The 20,627-nt window shown below is 44.8% G+C and overlaps 1 protein-coding gene across 12 annotated transcripts in view; it reads left to right on the top strand.

Annotated features, from left to right (window-relative positions):
* EPB41 (erythrocyte membrane protein band 4.1) overlaps window positions 1–20,627 on the top strand; it is an 85,665-nt gene that overhangs the window by 60,188 nt on the left and 4,850 nt on the right. For 5 of the 12 annotated variants that reach the window (XM_009322248.1, XM_009322245.1, XM_009322242.1 and 2 more), the window contains 4 exons: window positions 819–881; window positions 3,798–3,977; window positions 5,829–5,879; window positions 19,376–19,504. In XM_009322248.1, the coding sequence (XP_009320523.1) occupies window positions 819–881; window positions 3,798–3,977; window positions 5,829–5,879; window positions 19,376–19,504 (423 nt within the window). The remainder of the gene's footprint in view (window positions 1–818; window positions 882–3,797; window positions 3,978–5,828; window positions 5,880–19,375; window positions 19,505–20,627) is intronic. The other 7 variants (XM_009322249.1, XM_009322246.1, XM_009322241.1 and 4 more) reach the window with 3 other exon arrangements.

The raw sequence follows: 20,627 nt of genomic DNA, 5'->3' as shown, positions 1-20,627 counted from the left end.
GTTAGCCATTTTACACTTTCACCAAACAAATTTGCCATATCATTCATGCATCTGTAACCTGTTTAAAAAGACAGTGCTCCAATTTCTTCATGTGCTTTGGGTTGGGTTTTTGTTTTTTTAAACTGCAACTATCAAATATTTGATTTTAAAATGAATAGCGTTTTGTCCCATAGACAGTCTGATCGCTAAAATTATGCATGTTGAATGTTTGAGAGAAACACACCGGGTTTGATTTATAAAATTTATCCTCTCTGTAACAAATTTAGTTAGAAACCAAAGAAAACTGTATAGTGTGCATTCCAGGAAATGCAAAAAAACCCAAGTATAATGCTTTTTTTGGTATTGATTAAGTAATAGGGGACATATCTGAGATGGGAAAGGTGTTTAAGACATAGTTCATGTGCACACTGAGACCTTGTAGAAGTTACACCAGGCAGTACAGCCTGGTACACTGGGGTGGGCATGCATCGCGGTCAGGAATATGAAGTCGTGACTTCGTGCAAGGCTTCCACAGAAAACCGGTAAACTGTCTCTTGATACAAATCAAGGCAAAAGCCGGTGAACCCCTGGGAGCTGTCTCTTTAAAGGACTCATTGCATTTCCCCATTCTCCATGAGCAAGAACCCCCATTTCCTGGTGGTGGCCCCACGCCGGCGTCCCTGCAGCTGGGTCCCCACCCCACACTGGCACAGCGCTGCGCTCCCAACGTTGAGTTAACTTTTTTAATTTGCCAATTTGTCAATCCCGCAAGAACAACATTTTAATTTTTTGTGCTTTTTTGTTTTGTTTTGTTTCCCCCTTTTCTTTCATTTTCACAGAAAAGATCAAAGAGGCTAGATGGTGAAAACATTTATATCAGGCATAGCAATTTAATGTTGGAGGTTTGTATGAACTTGAAGCTTTTTTCAGTTGCGTTTGCCTAGACCTTCTGCATCTGCGCTGAACTTTTTTCTTCCTCTGCTGCCGCTGCCTTTGTTTTTGCATGCCGTTGCATGAAAGACCTTTTTTTTGTTTTGTTTTTTAAATACGCTTTTGCATGGTGATAGTAAACATGACAATGTGCAGGCATTCTTCCTTCTACCTCTTCTGACTTTCATTCTCTCGTACTTACCCAAAATGTATGATTGGCGGAGCTGTGTGCTCTGGTCTGCTCTTGGACCCGCTGGGTGCTCACAGTGGCATGAATCGTGGCAGGGGGCTCATTTACAAGTTTCTCCTTGCTTGAAATAAATTATTTTCCTGGGGGAAAAGACGGTCTATGAAAATACAAAATTCAGGATAAGCTGCAGGTGAAGTTGTCACCTCCATGGCGTTCAGGCCACCGCGATGTCCACGTTGCTTCAGACAGGAGCGAGTCCTCCTTTCGGACGTTGCTGCCGGTGTTGCAGCAACGCTTGCAACGTTGCAATCCTTCTCCCACCGCTCGCTTGCCTTGCAGCATTTTTAATGCTCCCCTCGGCCCCATCCTGCGTTGGCGCCAGGTCCCCTTGGGCCTGATGCGGGGGCTCGATGGCCATGGGTGGCTTGTGAGCAGGCGAGAAGCCGTTTCGTCCCTCCACATACAGCTGTTCCCTTCAGCTTTGGGAGCCCTTTACACTTGGTTTCGCCCAAGCACAGTCTCAGAACAGACCATGCCAATCATATATATTTTTTTTTTAATACACTGTGTTACGGAACACGTTTTGTGGCTTCTGATACTCTGTGTTATGTGTTTCTACTCAAAATTGCAGCACCAGCAGCTGGTAGGGTTTCCCTGTTGGTATCTCTTGCAAGTGAAGTGTACTAACTGCCTTCTCCTAATCTCAATTTTAAAAGTTTTGCAGCTTTTGGGTGTGTTGGTGGGGTTTTTTTGGTTGGTTTTTTTTTTTTTTTTTTGACTGCTACAACTTAAGCTTTCGGCCATGAGTGAAGGGTCTGCGGCACGACGGGCAGGGTTCGGCCGCCGCTGGAGCACTGCGAAGACTGTGCCTGTCGCTTTCTTTCGCCCAACTCGAGCATCTCCGTCTCCCCAACCCCAAACAGAGCTTTTTTCATTGCTTCTAAACCCTTTTTTCCTGTTAGTGCAGTACTTGGCTCTGGCACCCAGCCCCTTCTCCACTCCGTTCCCTCTCCGCTGCCCTCCCCACCAGTTCTGTTGCAGGTGCTTCAGCCCTCCCCTAGAAAAGGGCTGACCCCAGCAGCTCACCCCCTTTATTCCTTTTTTTTTTTTTTAATCCATGCATTTGGCAGATCGGATGTTTTTCCAGCAGACCTCATACTCCTGAAGCTGCCGCTTGATTTTATTGAAAGCCTTTTATCACTCCGTGCTCGATAACCCGCGCTCCGTGTTCTTACAGAAAGGGCAAAACAGGAGGAAAAGCGTTAACGCTTAGCGAGCTTGTTCCTCCAGATGCTTTCAAGACCTGTTGTGGCTCCACGTAGCTCCTCGTGGCTTTAGCTTCCCTGCAAACCCTCCCAGGAGCAGCTCTTGTGCAGTGGTGGATAGCCAAGGTGGTCTTTCTCTCTTCTCTAAACCAGGAGCAGCTGTAGGGCTCCTGGACCGGGGCAGGACTTTACCCTGGAGTCCTCAGCAGACTTATTTGTGCTTTTTTTTTTTTTTTTTTCGCCTAACTAGCAGGCACTTGCCTTGTGCTTTCATCCAGGACAGATGCCAAACCTGTTTTTTCCCCAGAACTGTGCCAAAAGGAGCAAATGTTGTTAGTGAGGCATTTGGGGCTCTGGCCCTGCGGAGGGAGGGTTGGCGTGTCCTGGGTAAGCCGCAGGGACACAGACATTCGGGGGGGAACCCTCCTTTAGGGATGTATTTGCTCTCCCATCTTCTAAAATCGATGGGCTGAGTACCAACTAAAAGCACAAAAACAGTGAAATTTCACAGTGATGCTTTTACTGACCTTAATTTCCCCCTTTCTAACGGGTGAAGCTTGCTGCTTTTTGGCACTGTCCAGAAAAGTTGTTGTTTGGCTTATGCCTATTTTATGCAAAAGCTTTGTTTTCAACAAACTCTGGTTTGCTTGCAAGGAAAAGCTATTTTTAAACAAGTTGAAGAGAGCTGACTTGCCTTGAAGTCTGTGCATTTATGCTGTAAACTGGCATCACAGAGTAGAAATCTGGCTTTTTGCAGATGAAGTATTTTAGCAGGAATTTCCTGATTGATCCGGCGTAAAGTAAATTCTCAGTTTGATTTTTAAAGGCCTGTCATCTCATCTTCATTTCAGGAGTCTAAAACCTCCTGTGGTAGCTCCTGGAGGGATGAGATGAGAGGGGGGGAAAAAAGGTAATGGGGGTATTCTGGGACCAAAGATAATTCCTGGTAGGATGAAAGAGAAATAGGTATAAAGAGAATGAATAAAATTGGGAAAATATTTTCTTAAACATTAACTGCATTTATACCCATGAATATTCAGGCTAGCAGAGGGAAAAGAAAGCAAACCCACCCGATTTAAAGGCATTAAATTAAATAACCCAAACAAACGTATTATTGCAATTTAAAAAAAATCCCATATGGGGAAAACCTGTGAGATTACACCTCAGCTGTCATCCCTTCTGGTGTAGCTTGAGATGAACCGATGGCACGTCCCGCTCCTGGAGGAGACCCTGCTCCGTGCCGATTGCAGTTTATCCCAATTAATACAAGAGGAAAGAGGAGAGAGGACGTTCCCTTTGTGTGTTTGCAGTGTGAGCACAATTGATGGAAGTCGGCAACAACTCTGCTGAGCGCAGCTTTGCTATGCAGCAGCGTAGGCAATCACAGGTGTCATCTCCGTGTCACTTCATTTACCCTGTCCTTTTACTAATAGGATCTAGATAAGACCCAAGAAGAAATAAAGAAGCATCACGCCAACATCAGTGAGTTGAAGAAGAACTTTATGGAGTCCGTCCCGGAGCCTCGGCCGAGTGAATGGGACAAACGCTTGTCCACTCACTCCCCTTTCCGAACCCTCAACGTCAACGGGCAGATTCCCACGGGAGCGGATGGAGTGAGTACCTCGGCGGCGTGCGGGTGTTAGTGCACTGCACAGTAGTGTGCAACTTCCGAGGGACAGCTTTGCAACCTAGGATTGAGCCTCAGCTCCCCTTAGTGTTTGGTTATATGGAATTTGAATAGTTAATACTGACTTTTAACATGTATAATGGTCTCTGAGAGAATTGATGCTTTAGTCATAGTATCATAAAAACGTGATTTTTTTTTTCTTTTTTTTTTTTTGGTAGAAAAGAATGTAGGAATTCTTCACCTGGTTTTGATGCTACTTTTCCTAGCGTTGCTTTCATCTGTGATGCTAGAGTATACTTCACATGGCTGTTTTGGGGACTGGCTTATTCCTCCTGCCAGGGGATAGGTTTCCCCAAAATGTGGAAAAAAAACCCAAACACCTAAATTGAAGGGAATTACTTCAGAGATAATATCGTGGGTAACCCAGTGGAGAAGCACTAGGATGGTGTCACTTTTCAAAAGTCACTTTATTCTCTAGTTAATCCAGTATGTCATTGGGTTTAGTCTTGCATTAGGATCTGCAGGTGCTGATCTGCTGTGGAGGCTTCAAGAAGACTCCTCAGGTGGCTACAGCAGGGCGGTTCATACGCGATGGAAATCTTTCTCCTTACAGGAACAGTGTCTGTATGTTAGTAGCCATACACATTCACAGCCTCCCTGCTAATGTCCTTAAAAAGGTAATTTTTCAAAGAAACCAAGTTGGAGCAGCAGAGATCTGTCTGCCAACTAGTTTCTTCTTGGATAACAGACAGCTTCTCTGTTTAATATTGGTGTTACCTAGCTCAGGTTTGAAGCTTGTGAGTAAAACTGTAGTTAGAGCCCGTGGTAATCAGTCTCTTAAATAATAAATGCGATTTTTCGTTACGACTGAAAAATTGCGTCCTGGCTGCAGTGGCGGCAGTCGTAGACTCCTGGTTTAAGCCTAGCTTCTCCCCTTCCTGCCCACAGTGCTGCACATAAGCTTGCATTTCATCTTCAAACCACTGTGAGGGAGATACCTTTTAAAAAGAAATAATCTTGCAGCGGAGGGAGGGTTATCATAACAGGTACAAGGGGTTTCAACAGCCAAGTTTACTACAGGCTCCCCAAAGCGTAGAGAAAAGCCATGACAATTATAGGGCTTTTTTCTCCCCACTAGAAAAACAAAACCCCCAAAATGAACTAATGAGGGTTGATCGTTATCCTTGGAATGACCTTGTTTAACACATGGGTGGCCCTTCCTCTTTGGTTGCTGAGTCTCAGTGTAAATTCTGCAGGAACGTGGGCAGCAGAGCGATGCAGAGCTCTGCCCACGGTGCCACGTGGTTTGTGGATGTGTGGGTGGGATAGAGGAGGGGCTCTCAAGCTCCACAGCTACAGTTCATGAATGATATTCTTGGTTATTATAAAGAATTTCTTGCATGGTGGCTGCATGTGCGGTCGTGGGGGACTGCTGTTCACAATAACTGGATGATGTGGGCTTTCCCCATCTAAGGCTGCAGTGGTCCACAGCGATGCAAGGATTGGTGTCAGCCCTGGATTTGCATTTCTGGAAATTCCCTCTTAATCTGATCCTCTCTGAAGTGGTCTTGCTCTGAGGTGAAGGTGGGCACGTTCTGCTGTGAACTTCCAGAAATGCATCTTTGAGAGGCACCTACCGGGGAGGGTGTTTTCCTTCACCTGCATACGTTTAAGGATGGTAAATCACGATGCAAAGCAATCCTGTTTCTCCTGTTCATGGTGGTATCTTCACCCTGCTGTAGTGTCCAAAAGGGTATTCTGCCAGGGGCTGCTTTTCTGCTGTTCCTATATGTTTTATTTCAAGACAACTGAACCTTAACACGCTTTGTGTGTCCAGGTCAAGAAAGTCACTGTCCTATCTTCTGAGAGACAGGTTGGTGGGCTTGAGGTAAAGCTGCTGTTCTGATATGTGCTTCTGAACCAGACTTTTGCTATTGCAATGGCACCAAGCAAAAACTCAACAGCAGCTGCTGGATAACATTTTTTCTTTTGGCTACATGAAGTAGTTTCATAACTCACACCGAGATGACTTTTGCACTGCTGCAGCTTTTGCAGCTTTCAATTTTGCTTATTTTGGTGCATGGCTGGTTCGAAAAAGCTGCATGAAAGATATAACCGTGTATTCGGAGAGAAAAGCAATTATGAAAGTTTAACTGTACCCTGTTCTTTTTATGTTGTCTTTCTTTCTGTTTTTTGTTTTGATGATCATGTTACTCCTGCATTTTATATTTTCTTTTGCTGCCCAGTCTCCCAGCTACTTTCTCCCCAATACTCATCACTTAGGGGTGTGCAAAGAACCAGTCCCAAAATACCGCACTGATCAAAGGAGACTAGCTCAACTGAGAGAGCTCAGAGCCAAGTTTTTCCTCTCCTAGGTGTGCTTGGGTTTGACCAGGTTTGGCAAACTAAAGGGATGGAGAGTTACTGAACAGCAACATTTCCCACAATCTTTTCTTTCTTCAATGAAAGTGCTAGAGCCCTTGCATGATCCTACGTGATGATTTGCTCATTCTGGTTTTTTACATTCTTTAGACTCCAGAAACAAAAGTGCTAAAATGCAGAGCAAAACTTAAGGAGAGTGCAACACTCCTACTGCCACCCTGCCTGTTCCACACTCGGGATTTCTAAGGTGTAACAGTTTTTCACTTGTTCCAGTAGAATTTTCAAAACAATTGAAATTTTGATACTGTCGTGAGAACTTTGAAAAAGCATTTTGTATCTGCACTGCAGTTGGATGTTCAATGGTATTTACCAAACGCTATTTTTTAAGGGCACTGTAGAATAGGAAACTGTCAGAGACCACATTTTGTACTGTGCCATTTCTATTTCTAATGCCTCAAACTTTTTTCTCAACTGTTCCGATTCCAAAACACTTCAGTAGGTTTTGAGCATACGCTTTTCTGGGAGGGCAGGCGCAAAGCACACGTGATCATGATCCAGATGTTCATGAGCTCTGCAGAGAGGACTAGACTTTGTGGCTCCAAGGCTGGTGCGACCCAAGCCACCAGTGGCTCTGCTCTCCAGGGCAGTTTATTTTTACGTTGAGAGGAAGGCTGTCCTAACGCTTTGCACACCTCCAAGTATCATTTTGGGCACTTCCCATCTGTCATTTTTGTTCATCTCTCTCTGTCTTTCTTGATCTTCTACCACGAAAGCAGACACGGGAGCGTCCTCTGTTAGTACAGGATGAAGACAAACTAAAAAAGCAGGAGATACCTACTGAGACAGCCTTTCCCCGACAAGCAAGTGAAGAAACTCTTCCAAAGGTTTCTATTCCAATTCCTGAAGAGCAGAAATCACTCAAAAAGTGTCAGCTGTACTCTAGCGTTTTTCCTTCTCCACGTATTCCCTTTATGATGTCCTTTCTCCTGGTCATAGCACTGACTATTTGGTGGCTGCTCTTTCTCTGAGTGGCAACAGGGTCATGTTGAAACCTCAAGACCAAACCTCCTGAATTTCTTGGCCGTAGCCTCTGCTGCATCTTCCTTGTCCTGGTCTTCCCTGTCTCCGTAGTTCGCTGTCCCGGGGAGGGACACCCCGTGACCGTCGTGTTAATCCCACTGTGTGTCGTTGTGTAGCTGTGATCCAGGACCTGGCAGGAGTGGTCATGGATTGCCAGGTCCGTTCTGAAGTTTCCTAGTGTGCAAAAGCAAATTCTCTGAACCGTGCTCCTGATTGCTGTAAGAGGGCAGGCGGGGAGCGTAAATACGTGGGAGGAGATGTTTGCTTCTTCAGCCCCTGTAGACTTCACGTAGGAATTGCCGAAGGCTTGCTTTTAAGCTTGTTTTAAATGTAAGATGTGCACAAGCTGAAGAACATTTGATACTGATCCAAAAGAGGCTTTACAGCAATCTGCTGAATCTAATCCATAACCACTCCTTTTCTAGGAAACTAAGATGGGCATTTAAATATAAAGTGTTGATTATCAATGCTGCTGTTAGTGTTAACTTAGAGACAGGGATGGGCAACCTTTCATTTTCCCAGTGGGGGAAGCCTTTTGCAAAGCATCACAGCTTCTCTCTCGCACCCCTATTCTTGTTTCCAAGAAAATACATCATGATATAGAAGAAAACCCATTGCAAGGAAATATTTATTGTAAACATAGATTAATCATTTTTTCTGAATCTGGTGGTGTTGGTGGACTTCAGATGTGATTTTTGTTTTTGTTTTTTTTTAATTTGTGTTGAACTAACTGACGCATGTTTGCTTAGGTCACAGGAATGGAGTAACCTGCTGTTAGGTACGTCTCCTCTGTTAGCATGTTGACTTTACCACATCAGGACACACTTCTAATGTTAAAGCCATCGATTGTTTTGACTTCTCTAACAAAACCGTTGCATGCCGCTTGTTGTTTATTGCCTACAAATGTAAATGTCTGGATGATGCTGATGTTTATCCGAGTTACCCTGGTTGAGCTGCGTAGGCTCCAAGATGAGTTGCCCAGCTGGGTTGAGCGGAACTGGTTTGCGAGCTGGAGGGAAGATGTGACTTTGTGTCTAAGGGGTTTCTTTTCTGTATATAGTAATTACAGGACTGAGCTGAGCCAACCGCTTCTCCTTTCGGTAGTAATGTGCTTTCTGTTGCTTTCTCTGGAGGATTGGTGTAGACACAATTACTTCTGAGAACAGCCACCAGTGCCATCAGTGTTGGCAGCTGCTCCAGCAGCACAGAAGAGAAAGGAGTAGACCTTTATTACAGGGACTAAAATGTGTGAATATATATAAATATGTGTATTTATAACCCTTTATAGATCTGTGTCTGTGTGAACAGTGTTATTTAGGAAGCTAGCAGATAAGCTTGCAGGAAAAAGACATAAGGCAAATATGGCATGTGCTGTCTGATCTGAAGGACCGTGGTGTATCACGGACCACTTGAGCCGCCTCTCTCTTGCTCTCAGTGTACAGGTTGAGGCTCTCTAAATGCTGTCTCAGAAACTTAGGTTGCTAGTGAAACCCTTTGTTTTAATCTCGCAGGAACCCTTCTGATTACTCTTGTAACCTGCTTCGATTAGTTCACCGGTTTGTGCCTTTAGGACTTTGTTTTGTGAGGATGCTGATTTCTCATTGGAAAGTATTCTTCCCTTTTTAATACACTGCCTTTAATACACAGTCTTCCTCTTTCAGCAGTTGGAAAAATAGAAGTCACTGGGTGGTTGTGCAGGCGTACCGTGGTGCGAAGGAGAGCTGTCAGCAGCGCGGCCTGCCTGCTGCCTGCCTGCTCGGCACAGGCAGCGGACGGACGGTGCTGCTCGGTGGGCTGCGTGCCTGCGGTGCTCGGAGCACGCCTTAGGATGCGCGTGAACTCTGCTGAGCTCGGCGTGAAGTTTAGGAAAACTGTCTCGAGAAGGTGGGCCCTGGAGAGGGGAGGTGGTAGAGGTGGGGGAAGGATGCTGAGGTGCCACGTGCTGTGCAGAAGATGCAGGATGGAAGAAGCCAGAGGGATGCTTCTGGCTGGGATTCCCTGCCCGAATCTCCTTCCCAAAATTGGAACAGACATGATGAAAAACACGGACTGTTTGTTCTCCCCAGCCTGGCGTGGAGAGGGAAGGGGCAGGAGTTGTTCAGATCTCTCTCTGTCTATTTTCTGTCCATATTTCCTGGAGAAGAGCAGCTTAAACACACACCTGCTTCCTTTCAAAAGCCATCGCTCGGATCAGCTGCCATGATGCTGCTTTGAGCACTGCTGAGGTTACTGCATGCTGTCTTTCTGAACCGATGACAAGTTCTTTGAAGCCATACCAGTGGCTTTTGCAAAGCCATGGTTTCTGTAGCTCTATCTACCATTTCCAAAGGACCTAAAGTCTAAAAATCTTTCCCCAGAGCCATGTTTGAATATAGTGCTCGGGGTATCTTATCCCAGAGTGATGAGAGATGCACTCCCTTGGTCACTTAAACTCAATTCTTTAACTTCTTAATTAAAATGGTCTCTCTCTCACTTTTTCTTTTTTTAATCTTGAGATAAGGCTGGTTATCATCAGCAGAAAAACTTTGAAACTTTACATTCTGAGAATGCTCAGGAACATTTTTGGGATTTATATAACAATTATCACTGCAGAGTGTAAAGAAACTGAACAAATGCTTTATATTTCTATGGCAGTTTAGAGGCCAGTTATCTATATTCATCCGGGTGGATATGATCTCTTCTGACAGAGAAAGCCCGTAGCTCATCAGGAACAGAAACCTCATCCGTTTGACGCCGCAGTGATGTGCCCACTGTGCTCCAGCCCCTTTGCTGGTCACCCCTCTGCTTTTTTTCCCGTTTGCTTGTAAGGCAAAGGGAGTTACAGCCGTGCCCCGTGGCAATCCATGTAAGGTCTCGTTCCTGCACATTGTATATCCCGTTCCTGCACATTATGTATCTCGTACGTGTCGGTGCTGTGCTGGTTGATTCCTGGTTTCACCCTTTTCCCTTGACGTCTGCGCAGGATGCGGCGCTGAAAGAAGGGATTTTCGGGATGCCTGCTGCCGTGCCCGTGCACAGGGAGAGCTGATTTGCTCTAGCTTTGTTTAAGGGCAGAGGTCTCAGGGTTTTCGTAAAGGAACCAACGTGTGTACTTTGCTCCCTTTTTTCCTCAGGAATGAACTTGCTGCGAAGCACTGGCAGCGCCCCGGCCGCCTGTCCCAACACCATCACTGACCCTGAGCAGTGGTGGGATTAACGCACCCTGTTCATACGTGTCCGGTGCAATGCCAGGCTGTGAGTGATGGAGAACTGAGTTATCCCTTCTAAAGGGAAGCTGGAAATGTCCACAGCACATAACCTCATCCAGGTTGGCGTGAGAAATTCTGATTTTTCAGTGTGACCTGCTGCAGAAAATGACATTTCAGTTACTCTGGCATGCCGGTGATGTAGCTATGATAAGACTGCCAGCAGTTTTGATGTTAATTAGACTTTCCCAGTGTTTTGTGGTGTGGCCACTCGGCTGCAGCAAGGCTTTTTGGTGCTCACGTGCGGGATCCAGTTAGTGGCTGTTGAGGCTTCAGTGTTTTTCATCACGGAGTTGGTGGTTGGCTCCGCGCTTACTTTCTGAATCTTCTTACCCTGATATCATCTCTTCTGAATGCCAGATAAAACACAGAATAGTTTCTTGTGCTTTCATGCTTTAGGACAAGGTGGACATAAGTATTTTGAAGCAGCAAGTATGCCAGAGCCGATTGCTTGAAACTCGGATTCAGCTCCGAGGCTGCGTTAGGTATCGGGCTCTGTACGTGATGATCATCGGTGATATTTGAGGTGTGCATTACTGTAAAACAACATCCCTTTTTTCTTTTCCATTATTAAGAGTGAAAAGATCAATGAGGGTATTGTCTGCATCTCCTGCCGTGTGCTGCTTTGCCCTGTGGGTCAATAGGAGATAAACTGAGGACTCTCTATGGGCAGGTCAGGTTAGGGTATGGAGTTAAGCTAAGACCAGCTCTCCTCCCTTGCAGTTTGTGCAGTAACTAGTGATGACCCTAAAAAGTAGGTATTCGGTATTTATCTCCTAGCCTGAAATAGTGAGGAGAGGTGGATTTCCTCGGCGTGGCACCAAAGGAGTAGTTTGTGTTTGCAGGAACGAGGTTGGGCTGGCCTTGCTGTGTCCGCGCCGTGGGGCTCCTTGGGAAGGTTATGGGCAAAGTGTCTTTCACTTCACGTAAGGGTCAGTAATTGGTCACTCTGAGAATTATTCCACTGGTTTATTGGGTTTTCTTTTTTCCTGGTCATGAGTTGATGGTGCCTGCTCTGACTTACAGACTGAGATAGGATGCTTTCTGGAAAAATTTAACCCGAGGAGGGGTTACAGGTTCATTTAGAAACTCTTTGGTCTGCACGTACCAGTGGGTGACATCGGGGAACCTGACAGTGGTGGTTTCTCTTGTGTCCCTGTTTGCATCTGTCTTGGTTTGTGAAGCTGGAGGGAAGGACGAGCCTTGGTTTGTGCCACTTTGGGATCTTCTAGCGGTGGCACACGGTCATGTTGGGTCAGTTTGTGGGGACTAAAAACACTTTCTTTTCTACCTAAAATGCTCTCTTTTGGAACACTTTTTCGGTTTTGTATTTTTTCTCAGATTTTTCTTTGTAAATATGTACATTTATCATTAATAAATGTTATTGCAAATCAGATTCTTTTTCCACTGCTTATTAACAAAAAAGGTATGTATGATCTGTGTTAACGACTTCCTCGGACTAACCCTCAGCATTGCTTTCTCAAACCAGGAGCCATCAGACCCCAGATCATTACCGGTTGCATTCAGGGTGTTGGATCTGCTGGACACTCTCTGGTGTGGGTTTCGTGCTCCTGGGGAGAGGGGGCACGCAAGGCTGCGGCCGTAAGCAATGCACGCTCTCAAACTGGCCAGAATAATTCAATTGAGGGTTAAATCTGGCTTGGTTTAAGAAAGGCTTCGTTTGCAGAAGGGTAAAGAGGTTCAGCCCTCTACCAAATACTTCATGTAACACTAACACGTTCTCCCCTTCCGCTTCCGAGACTGAATGGTAGGAAATATCATTTGCAGAAAGTTGTCCCGGGAGCAGAAGTGTCGCAGGTCCTGCACAATGAAACTGCAAGAGCCTCTGCCCCGCACACTGTATTAATTTGAGGACAAAAATGCTCTTCTATTATTGTAAGCGAAGAAACCACATTCCTAATTAACCACCGCCTTTCTGCTTGGTAATACAGTGCAAGCCTCTGGTTGGGTTTTAGCTGGTTGAAGCTGCCTGAGGTTGTGTCTAGAGGCTGTATCAAGAGTCAGTCTTAATTTTAACTCCCAACTTTTCTTTTGTGAGATTATTTACTTCTGGATAAATTGTTTGGCTCATTCTGTGCAGTCACAAGCGATCACAGGAAAGCAAATCTGCTTGCAGTGGAGCAGCACGAGGCTTGTGCTGCTGCTCTCCTGGATGAGCCTGGCATCAGAGCAGAGCTGTAACTTGATTTATGAAATGAAGCAAGCGAAATGCAGCGGCACAAAAGTGATGTCAGTAATAAACCCTGATGGTATCCCCACTCTTTTCGCTTGCTGCTGCTACACTAAATCGGAGGCAATGTTTGCAATGCCACTAGCAGCTTTTTCTCTGCAGAGGGAATTTGGAATAAGAAGTGCACGGTTTTGTACTCCCCATCCACGGGTACCTGCCCCACAAAAGGGACGGGAAGGGGATCAGGGTGGATGGGGAGAGGAAATGCCTCTGGAATCAGCAACCTTATTTTAATAACTTAAGTATTGATCTTGAGGTTGTTTCATGTTGCCAAGTAGTTGATGCAGTGGATCGGAGGTGGCTGCTGTGTATCGTGTAGTATCCTGGGATTCTTGTTCATGACAGCAATTGAATCTTTTTAAGCTTGTAGCATGCTATGTGTTTTCTAGCCTTACTTTTAACTTTGGTCAAATTCTCTTTTATCCTTCTGCCGTCTGACTAGGCTGTTCAGGATGTTGTGATCAGATCAATGGCAATTAAAAAAATCCATCCAAAAATGTAAATCCGTAGGTAATGGCCATCGTTTTCAAATGCCAGGGTTTGTTGAACGGCTTCTAAACTTGTTAACTTCTATCTTTAAGGCAAAGCAGTTCTGTAAGGCATGGCAGGTATTGTAAAATAAGGATCTCTTGTTTTCTGCTTTATAATACTTTTTACCCAAGTGCTTTGACAGCTGTGAGATTGAGCAGCATTTGATCGGGGAGTTCTCGCTGGTGAGTGTGGTTTGCTGCAAAAGCAACATCATCTACTTGTGCATCCGTAGACGGTCACACCGAGCCTGTTAGCTTATGTGGATACCTGTTTGGGGATAACCTAATAACATGCGCCAGTGTTAACGACTGCAATGCCATGCTGAAAAAGAAGGGGACTGGGAAGTACTAACTAGCTGGAATTTATAGCATTTCCTATGGTGGTTGTAGGGGGTTAGCGTGCACTGTGATTTCATGTTTTTATCAATTTTTATCGAATATCTTTGGCAACTGGCAGGTTGACATCATTTTAGCACTCCTTAAGTTTCCGGCAGGATAGGAGTCTGGTTTGGGATGAGGTCGATGGAATATTTCTGGGGAGAGAGGCAGCAGCATGCCTGCGCGGGCTGCAGAAAACAGGCATCCACTCTGGCAGTGCAGGACAGCTGCTTCATACGAATATATCCTGATCTAAAATAGTAGGTTCTTGAAAAAATACAGGCAAACAAAGTTACACTAAAACATTTTTTATGAAAAATAAATCCTTTTGGTTGCTGGTATCAGCCATGCAATTAAGCCTGTTATTAATTTATCCCCAGTCTGAATTATTGTGTGTCACTTACTACACTGTAATGCTTAAGCTATATCCTCGGTATTTGTCAACATCAGGTGCACCAAGATTTTTATTTAGCGGGGTAATGTTTTAGTTGCGTTCATGTCTGGTTCGATTTGTTTCTTCTGGGGCATTGCATCCTGTCCTGTATTTTTTTTACACTGTGTATGGCTTATGCGAAGAGTCTGCTTCGTGCTTGATTTAGGCGTCGCTGGTTTGGTTTTGTGTCTCTGGAAATGAGTAGTTTGCAGCCCAAGCACTCTCAGGTTTCATGGGTCTCAAGGAGAGCTTGGAATTCTGCAAATCTGAGCCCTAAAAATAGGAATGCTTTTGTATTTGCAAATTAAAATAAATCTTGATAAGATCAGAATTTGTAACAGATGTTCAAATTCTTAGGGGTTTTTTGGCTTTGATTTTTTTTTTTTTTTTTTTAGAAAAAGATAATCTTTTCTAGCCTACATGCAAACTGTGTTTTTAAATTTAGGAGCAAACATAGTTGTATTTTTTTTAAAAAAAAGTGTGTGTAAATAGATAATTTTATATAGAAAAAAAACAGCTTTCAATTAGTCTCACTTCTTACCAGTGGAATAGGAAGGCAAGAAAAAAAGTGCTTCTGATCAGTTGATCTTATCAGGATTTCATTCTGTCTTTATAGCTTGCATGTTTATTGCCGCACTTTGCTCTACTGATGACCAGTATTTGTACACCGTAGGCTTCATTTAAGCTTTTCCCTTCCTTTATGCTTTTACTATACAAGATAATTCTAAAATACAAATTATTTCTTCTGTATATGAAAGGGAGCTGGGAAGTTGTTTTGACCGGATACAAATGTTTGTCTCTTAAATAGATCTGCGTTTGTGTAGCTGCTTAATCTGCTTTATCTGTGATTCGTCCTCTTGGTTGAAGTAGTGCCCCAGCTGGTATGTAAGGAAATCTTGCTCCTGAGGCATTTTCCATTAAACCCCAGATATGATGTACTGTGTCTTCTCAAGATCCCATGATTAATTTGCAAGACTTAGCATATATAATTAAGGAAAGATCAGTACATTTGCAGTATATAAATCGCAGTTTTAAAGCAAGATTAAGACATGGGCATTCAAAGCTGATAACTTCGCTTCTTTTTTGTGAAATATTGCAGGGTAGTATCTTGCGTTAGACGAAATGAGGGTGGGGTCTGGATATACCTTTGGAGGAGCACATATGGAAGTGGTTTTCGATGGGGAATAACGCTTCCCTATGTGTGCGGTCAGACCTGATCATCACAGTGCTGACCACTGTCCCTTCACTCCTGTTAAATGCATTTTCCTGAGCAATGTCCCAAGGACTTAAAAGATGCCCAAGAATTTTATATAGATAATGGACAGAAATCTTACAGGTAGTCCATCTGCAACATAAAGAAGCTGGGAACTGAAAAATACCCGGGAGGAATGGTGGAAAAGCCATTTCTTGAAATGATACTAAAATAAGCATCTATTTGTTCCTACATAAAGCAGTTACTATTCTTAACGTACTATTGAACTGTGCCATTAGATGAGGTCAATCAGGGTGAAAGCCTCTGGTGTACAGAAAACGCATTGTGCCGGATAACCCACGGGCTTCAGACCTCACGTTTTAAGCACAAATTACAATTTTTTGGTTGCCCAGAGAATCTTCTTAATAGAAAGTGAGGCAACAGTTTCTGTTCATCTTAATACCACCACCGAAGTTAGAATAACAGTTGACAAAATGGACTTGCCATGCTTTTATGAAAATTTAATCGCTGTTTTTGGATTAACAGATATGTGGCTATTTTTATACAGAGCTATCAGAAATCAACCGTGAGGTTAATTATTGAGAAGAAATAGTAATGGCATTGATTAAGCAGGATCCCTCTGGGTTTTTTCCCACTGTGTTCCCTGATGTTGTATGATGTGACAGCTTTGATATGTGTAAAATTGTAGGTGCCCGTAACTGCTTATTCTGCCCTTCCTTGAAGGCAACTTCCCATGTCAATAATGAGAAACACAGTTTCTAGCACAGGGCAGGACTGTAGCCGTCATTCACCGCTGGTGACCGAAATGCTGCTTCTCTGTGCATATGAAAAATTCATCGCTCAGGCATTTGGGCAAACAGCTGATTTTTGCTAAAACTTTCTGTCTTGTTCATGTTTTAACTCTTCTCTTCTCTTCTGTCACTGTTGCTTCCCTCCTGGCTAGAGGGCTCCCAGAGATGTGAGAAGACCTAGTTGAGACCTTGCTAACGAGCTGAACGGAGAGCAGAATAGCACCAGCCTTAGTTAAACCCTCTGGCTTGGCACGCCTCTTCCCAAGTACCTCAGGTGCCCCTCCAGACATGGTTGCTTGCTCCTCGGAGGGCTGAGTTGCTTCATTACGTGTCTTCTCTCCCGTGCACCATCGCAAATGCCAATTATGTTGTACCTTCAGGAGGTTTAGCTGCTGCAAAGGTTTCCGTGCGCCAGCTGCTTTTGTGATAAAGTATGTTACAAATATTTCGGTAGTCCCGAATAAATGGTCAAATGCAGCTTGTTGAGCAGTCAACTGAACCGCATGCTCGGTGGTGATGGGGTCAGCACGCGTTAGCGTGAACATCTGGCTTTCCAGTTTAAAGCCGCATTTCTTTATTCCTCAGCTGAAAAGTTTTGTGCTAAGTTGTGCGAGATAATTGAACTGGTTTATCTAGAAGAAATAATACAAATTCTTTCAGACGACAAGACTGCATCGTCAGTTCAGGAGCCTCTCGGTAATTGAAGCAGTTGATTTCAGTACTAACTTGTAGATATTCTTACAATAATTTTATCAATGCCGTAATGACAAGTCTGTGTTAGTTATCCCGGAGACTGCAACAGCAAAGAGGGTGGTTGGAGGTTTGAGCGTTCCCAGGGGTGAGGAGAAGAGCAAGGCACAGGCTCTGCGGATTATCGTACACGCTAATTCTGGGCTTATTCTCTTCACCTCCACGTGCAAATTAAAACACAGCGTAAAATATTTCAAGGAGTTAAAAGCCAAATTGGGGTATGGTTTTGGTGTAGTCTGTGGGCTTTGTTGCACATGTGAATTTTGTATGTGCCCAAGTCCTCACTTGCTACGCTGAAATTATTCCTGTTTCCAAACTGGGCAAAAAGTGCTTAGTGGTGGCTCTTCCTTTAGTTGCAGAGACTTGTTTTAATATTAAATTCCTTAAACTCTAGGAGAGTGGATTATTAATGTACCAGGAAGGCCGTGTCAGTAAATGCACTGGATACATCGCATAGCACAAAGTTTTTCAAGCTTTCAAGTGTCCAAACCCACTGCTGTTGCATGCGTTACTGGAGATGTGATGTACTATGAGAAACCGATGTTTTGCCTTTGTGCTTCATGACCTCCTGTTCTCCCTAACGCTCTCTTTCTCTCTCTCTCTCTCTCTCTCTGTGGCCTTTTTTGTGTATTCGTTTCTTTTTAGAAAATGAGTGACTTTCTCTCCAGGGAGGATGTGGCTGCAGTGCCAGAGAGGAGCAGTGTTAACACTGGCTTTGCGTGGGAGGGCTCAAAGCAGTCGGTAGCTTTTAGTGAGACCCTAGTGCCACCCGCCTCAGAGCCTTCTCCCAGCCGTGACTTTGCTGCCTCCTCCCTAAGCAGCGAGGAGGAGGAGGAGGCAGTTCCCAGCCTCCCCGCGAGCGAGGAGGACCTGAGATGTGGAAAGGGGGTTTGTGCGGATGCGGAGAAAGACTTGGAGCTCTCTGAGCTGGAGCCCCCCGCCAGCCCTGCCGCACCTCCCCGGCAGCCCTGGGGAGGAGAGGAGGAGGCGGCACAGGATGGCGAAGACAGACTTGCCTTTAGAAAGCTAAATGGCGAGTGTCACGACTCAGATGTTAATAACGGGCTGCCAGCAGTCATTCGCTGCTTCCAGGTAGTGAGCCCCAGCGCCTGCTCCCCCACACCCCCCCCCGGCTGGCTTTGGAGTGGGAACCCAAACACTGCAGCAAGCAGATGCCACGGACCCAGAGAGGAGTTGTGTTTGCTTGGCTTGGATTGTGCTTGGAGCTAATTAGCCGGTTAATCTCCTGCAGTCAGTGCACACAAGCCCCTCTCAATTTATCTTTGTTTTAAAAACAAGCCCCTCTCAATTTATCTTTGCATTAAAGACAATTGCCGCAGCGCAATGCCCTTTGCCTTTCTTTGATCAAAGCATCCTGTTGCATCCTCCAAAAGGGAAATATTTAGGCTCCAAAGGCATGTAATTTTAGTTCCTTAAGGTTTTTGCCGTTTCCTGCTGTACTGGAGGCTGAGCCTTAGCATGGCAGAGCAATTTGAAGCGCTGTCAAACGTGCTTTCACATCGTGAACGTGGGCTTTGATGTCCCTTTCTGCTCCCCACCGTGGGAGATATTTTTGCCTGCTTCAGTGTTGATATTAATTGCTTATGGTTAAATGGATGCCCACTTCCCCTGCTAACAATGACGGTGGCATCTATCAGGTTTGGGGATGGTGAGCAGAAATTGAGCCCTCTGGGAAAACACTGTGGGTCTGAACTAACTCTGTCTTCTTCTGGATAATTATCAGGTGGTGGAACAACTGATTTCTCTGTCCCCCATTTCTCTTTCGAGATGTCATGTTTCTGTTTTGTCTGACATTGATTTAATAAAAGTTAAAGACCTAGGATCTGCTGAGGATTTTTAATAATACAGTGTTTTACTTGCAGTCAGGATAAAGCTTCTCAGCTGTGATCGAGTCTTTATTTGCCCGGGGTTTGTGTTAATCTTGACATTGTCATCAGTAGATGAGGGTCATCTTTTACTGGCAGCTGGCAATGAGCTTCTAGTAATTAGAAAGTTAATAATCAGTGGAGGCAGTTTTTTCGTGGTATTGTGACATACCGGTTAAACCCTTAATGCCTCGGTTGGGCTGACCCGAGGGCACAGTGTTGGGGAAGGTCTGGAGGATTTTTCTGTCTGTTTAATCCTCACGCATGATCTCTGCCCTCTGAGCAGTGTGTCGTACCAGAGGCTTAAAAACAAAGATTTCCAGGCTGACCTTGGTTCCCACAGTGCTTTTATCAGATCAGTGTCAGAACATTTGCCAGCAGCACGGTCACGATGTGGAAATGCTAACTGGGTCTTTATGGAGATGTTTTTAACCCTGTCTCATAGCCACCGCTAGTGAAGACACAGACGGTCACCATCTCTGACGTGTCCAGCGCCGTCAAAAGCGAAATTCCCACAAAAGAAGTCCCCATTGTCCACACGGAGACGAAGACCATCACCTATGAAGCTGCACAGGTAAGGTGTGTTCTGATTAATTTTCCAGGGGCTTAATTAAACTCAAGTAAGCTTTTTGTTTCTGAATCCTCCGGATGAGACGGCAGCACCTGCCTTTCTCCAAGCATCTGAGTCGCAGCACAGACGTTGACCGATGCTGTGGACGCTGTTTCCAGGTGCATCTGGTATTTTTAGAGGAGCACTGTTTTTACTGTCCCTGGAGAGTAATTATTTTTTCAAGATGTGCGTGCAAACAGAATTTATCCTCAGCCACTGGTGGCTTCGGGATGTTCATTTGATTGTACGGAGTAAACCTGAGTTGACCTTTTTTCTGCAAGAGATGCCTTGCCTTGTTTTCCCCAGCTCTCCTTGCTGTTTATGCCTCTTCAGAACTTGGTTTATAAATAATTCGATTGTTCTTTAGGTTTCAACCCTGAAACAGGTGTTGAAAACCAAAAGTTTTGTATAAAATGCAACCAGAGTGGGTATCTAGGGATTGGAAACTAGAAATGTTAGTGGAGTGATAGAATATATGCAGGTATGGTTTCATTGCTGCGGTTAAAATTAATCCTCAGTCTAAAATAGGTTTTATTTATGTATTTGAGAATTTGGAGCCTGTGTTAGCTTGGGTTTGTCATAACTGTGGTTGTTAGAAGCAGCCCATGCTCTGCTGTTGGAGTGTGACCGTGGGATGTACGTGTGGGTGCGGGTATCCCATGGACCGTGCTCGTATAATTTGGGATTTCCAAGGAATCCCGTGGCTGCTCAACATCCTCCCCAATTGCAGGAGTAGAGGGGGTGTTCAGACATGCCTGCACCGGGTGGTGGTGAGCATCGCCCTGTTTCTCAGCGAGTGACTAGATGAATAGAGGAGTTTTGCTTTGGTTACTGCTGTTACCTTTTCTAACTGGGAAATGAAAAGGAAAAGTGCGTCTCCAGGGCTGGGAGAAGTCGGCCCTGCGTGCGCCGGCTTGTGATGTGCCATGAGATTTCTTCCAGTCTGTGGAAAATGGTCCCACCTTGTGGTAACTCCAGATATCGTCCCGCTGCCGTGCTGGGGATGCTGCCCAGTGTTAGTGGTGCACCGTAAGGGAGACACGGCCAGGATGAGTTGGCAGGATGACTTATTTTAGGTTTTTCAGCA

This window comes from Pygoscelis adeliae, unplaced genomic scaffold (assembly GCF_000699105.1).
Source record: "Pygoscelis adeliae isolate BGI_AS28 unplaced genomic scaffold, ASM69910v1 Scaffold513, whole genome shotgun sequence".
NCBI classification, from domain to species: domain Eukaryota; kingdom Metazoa; phylum Chordata; class Aves; order Sphenisciformes; family Spheniscidae; genus Pygoscelis; species Pygoscelis adeliae.
This window is presented reverse-complemented; position numbering and strand designations above follow the sequence as displayed.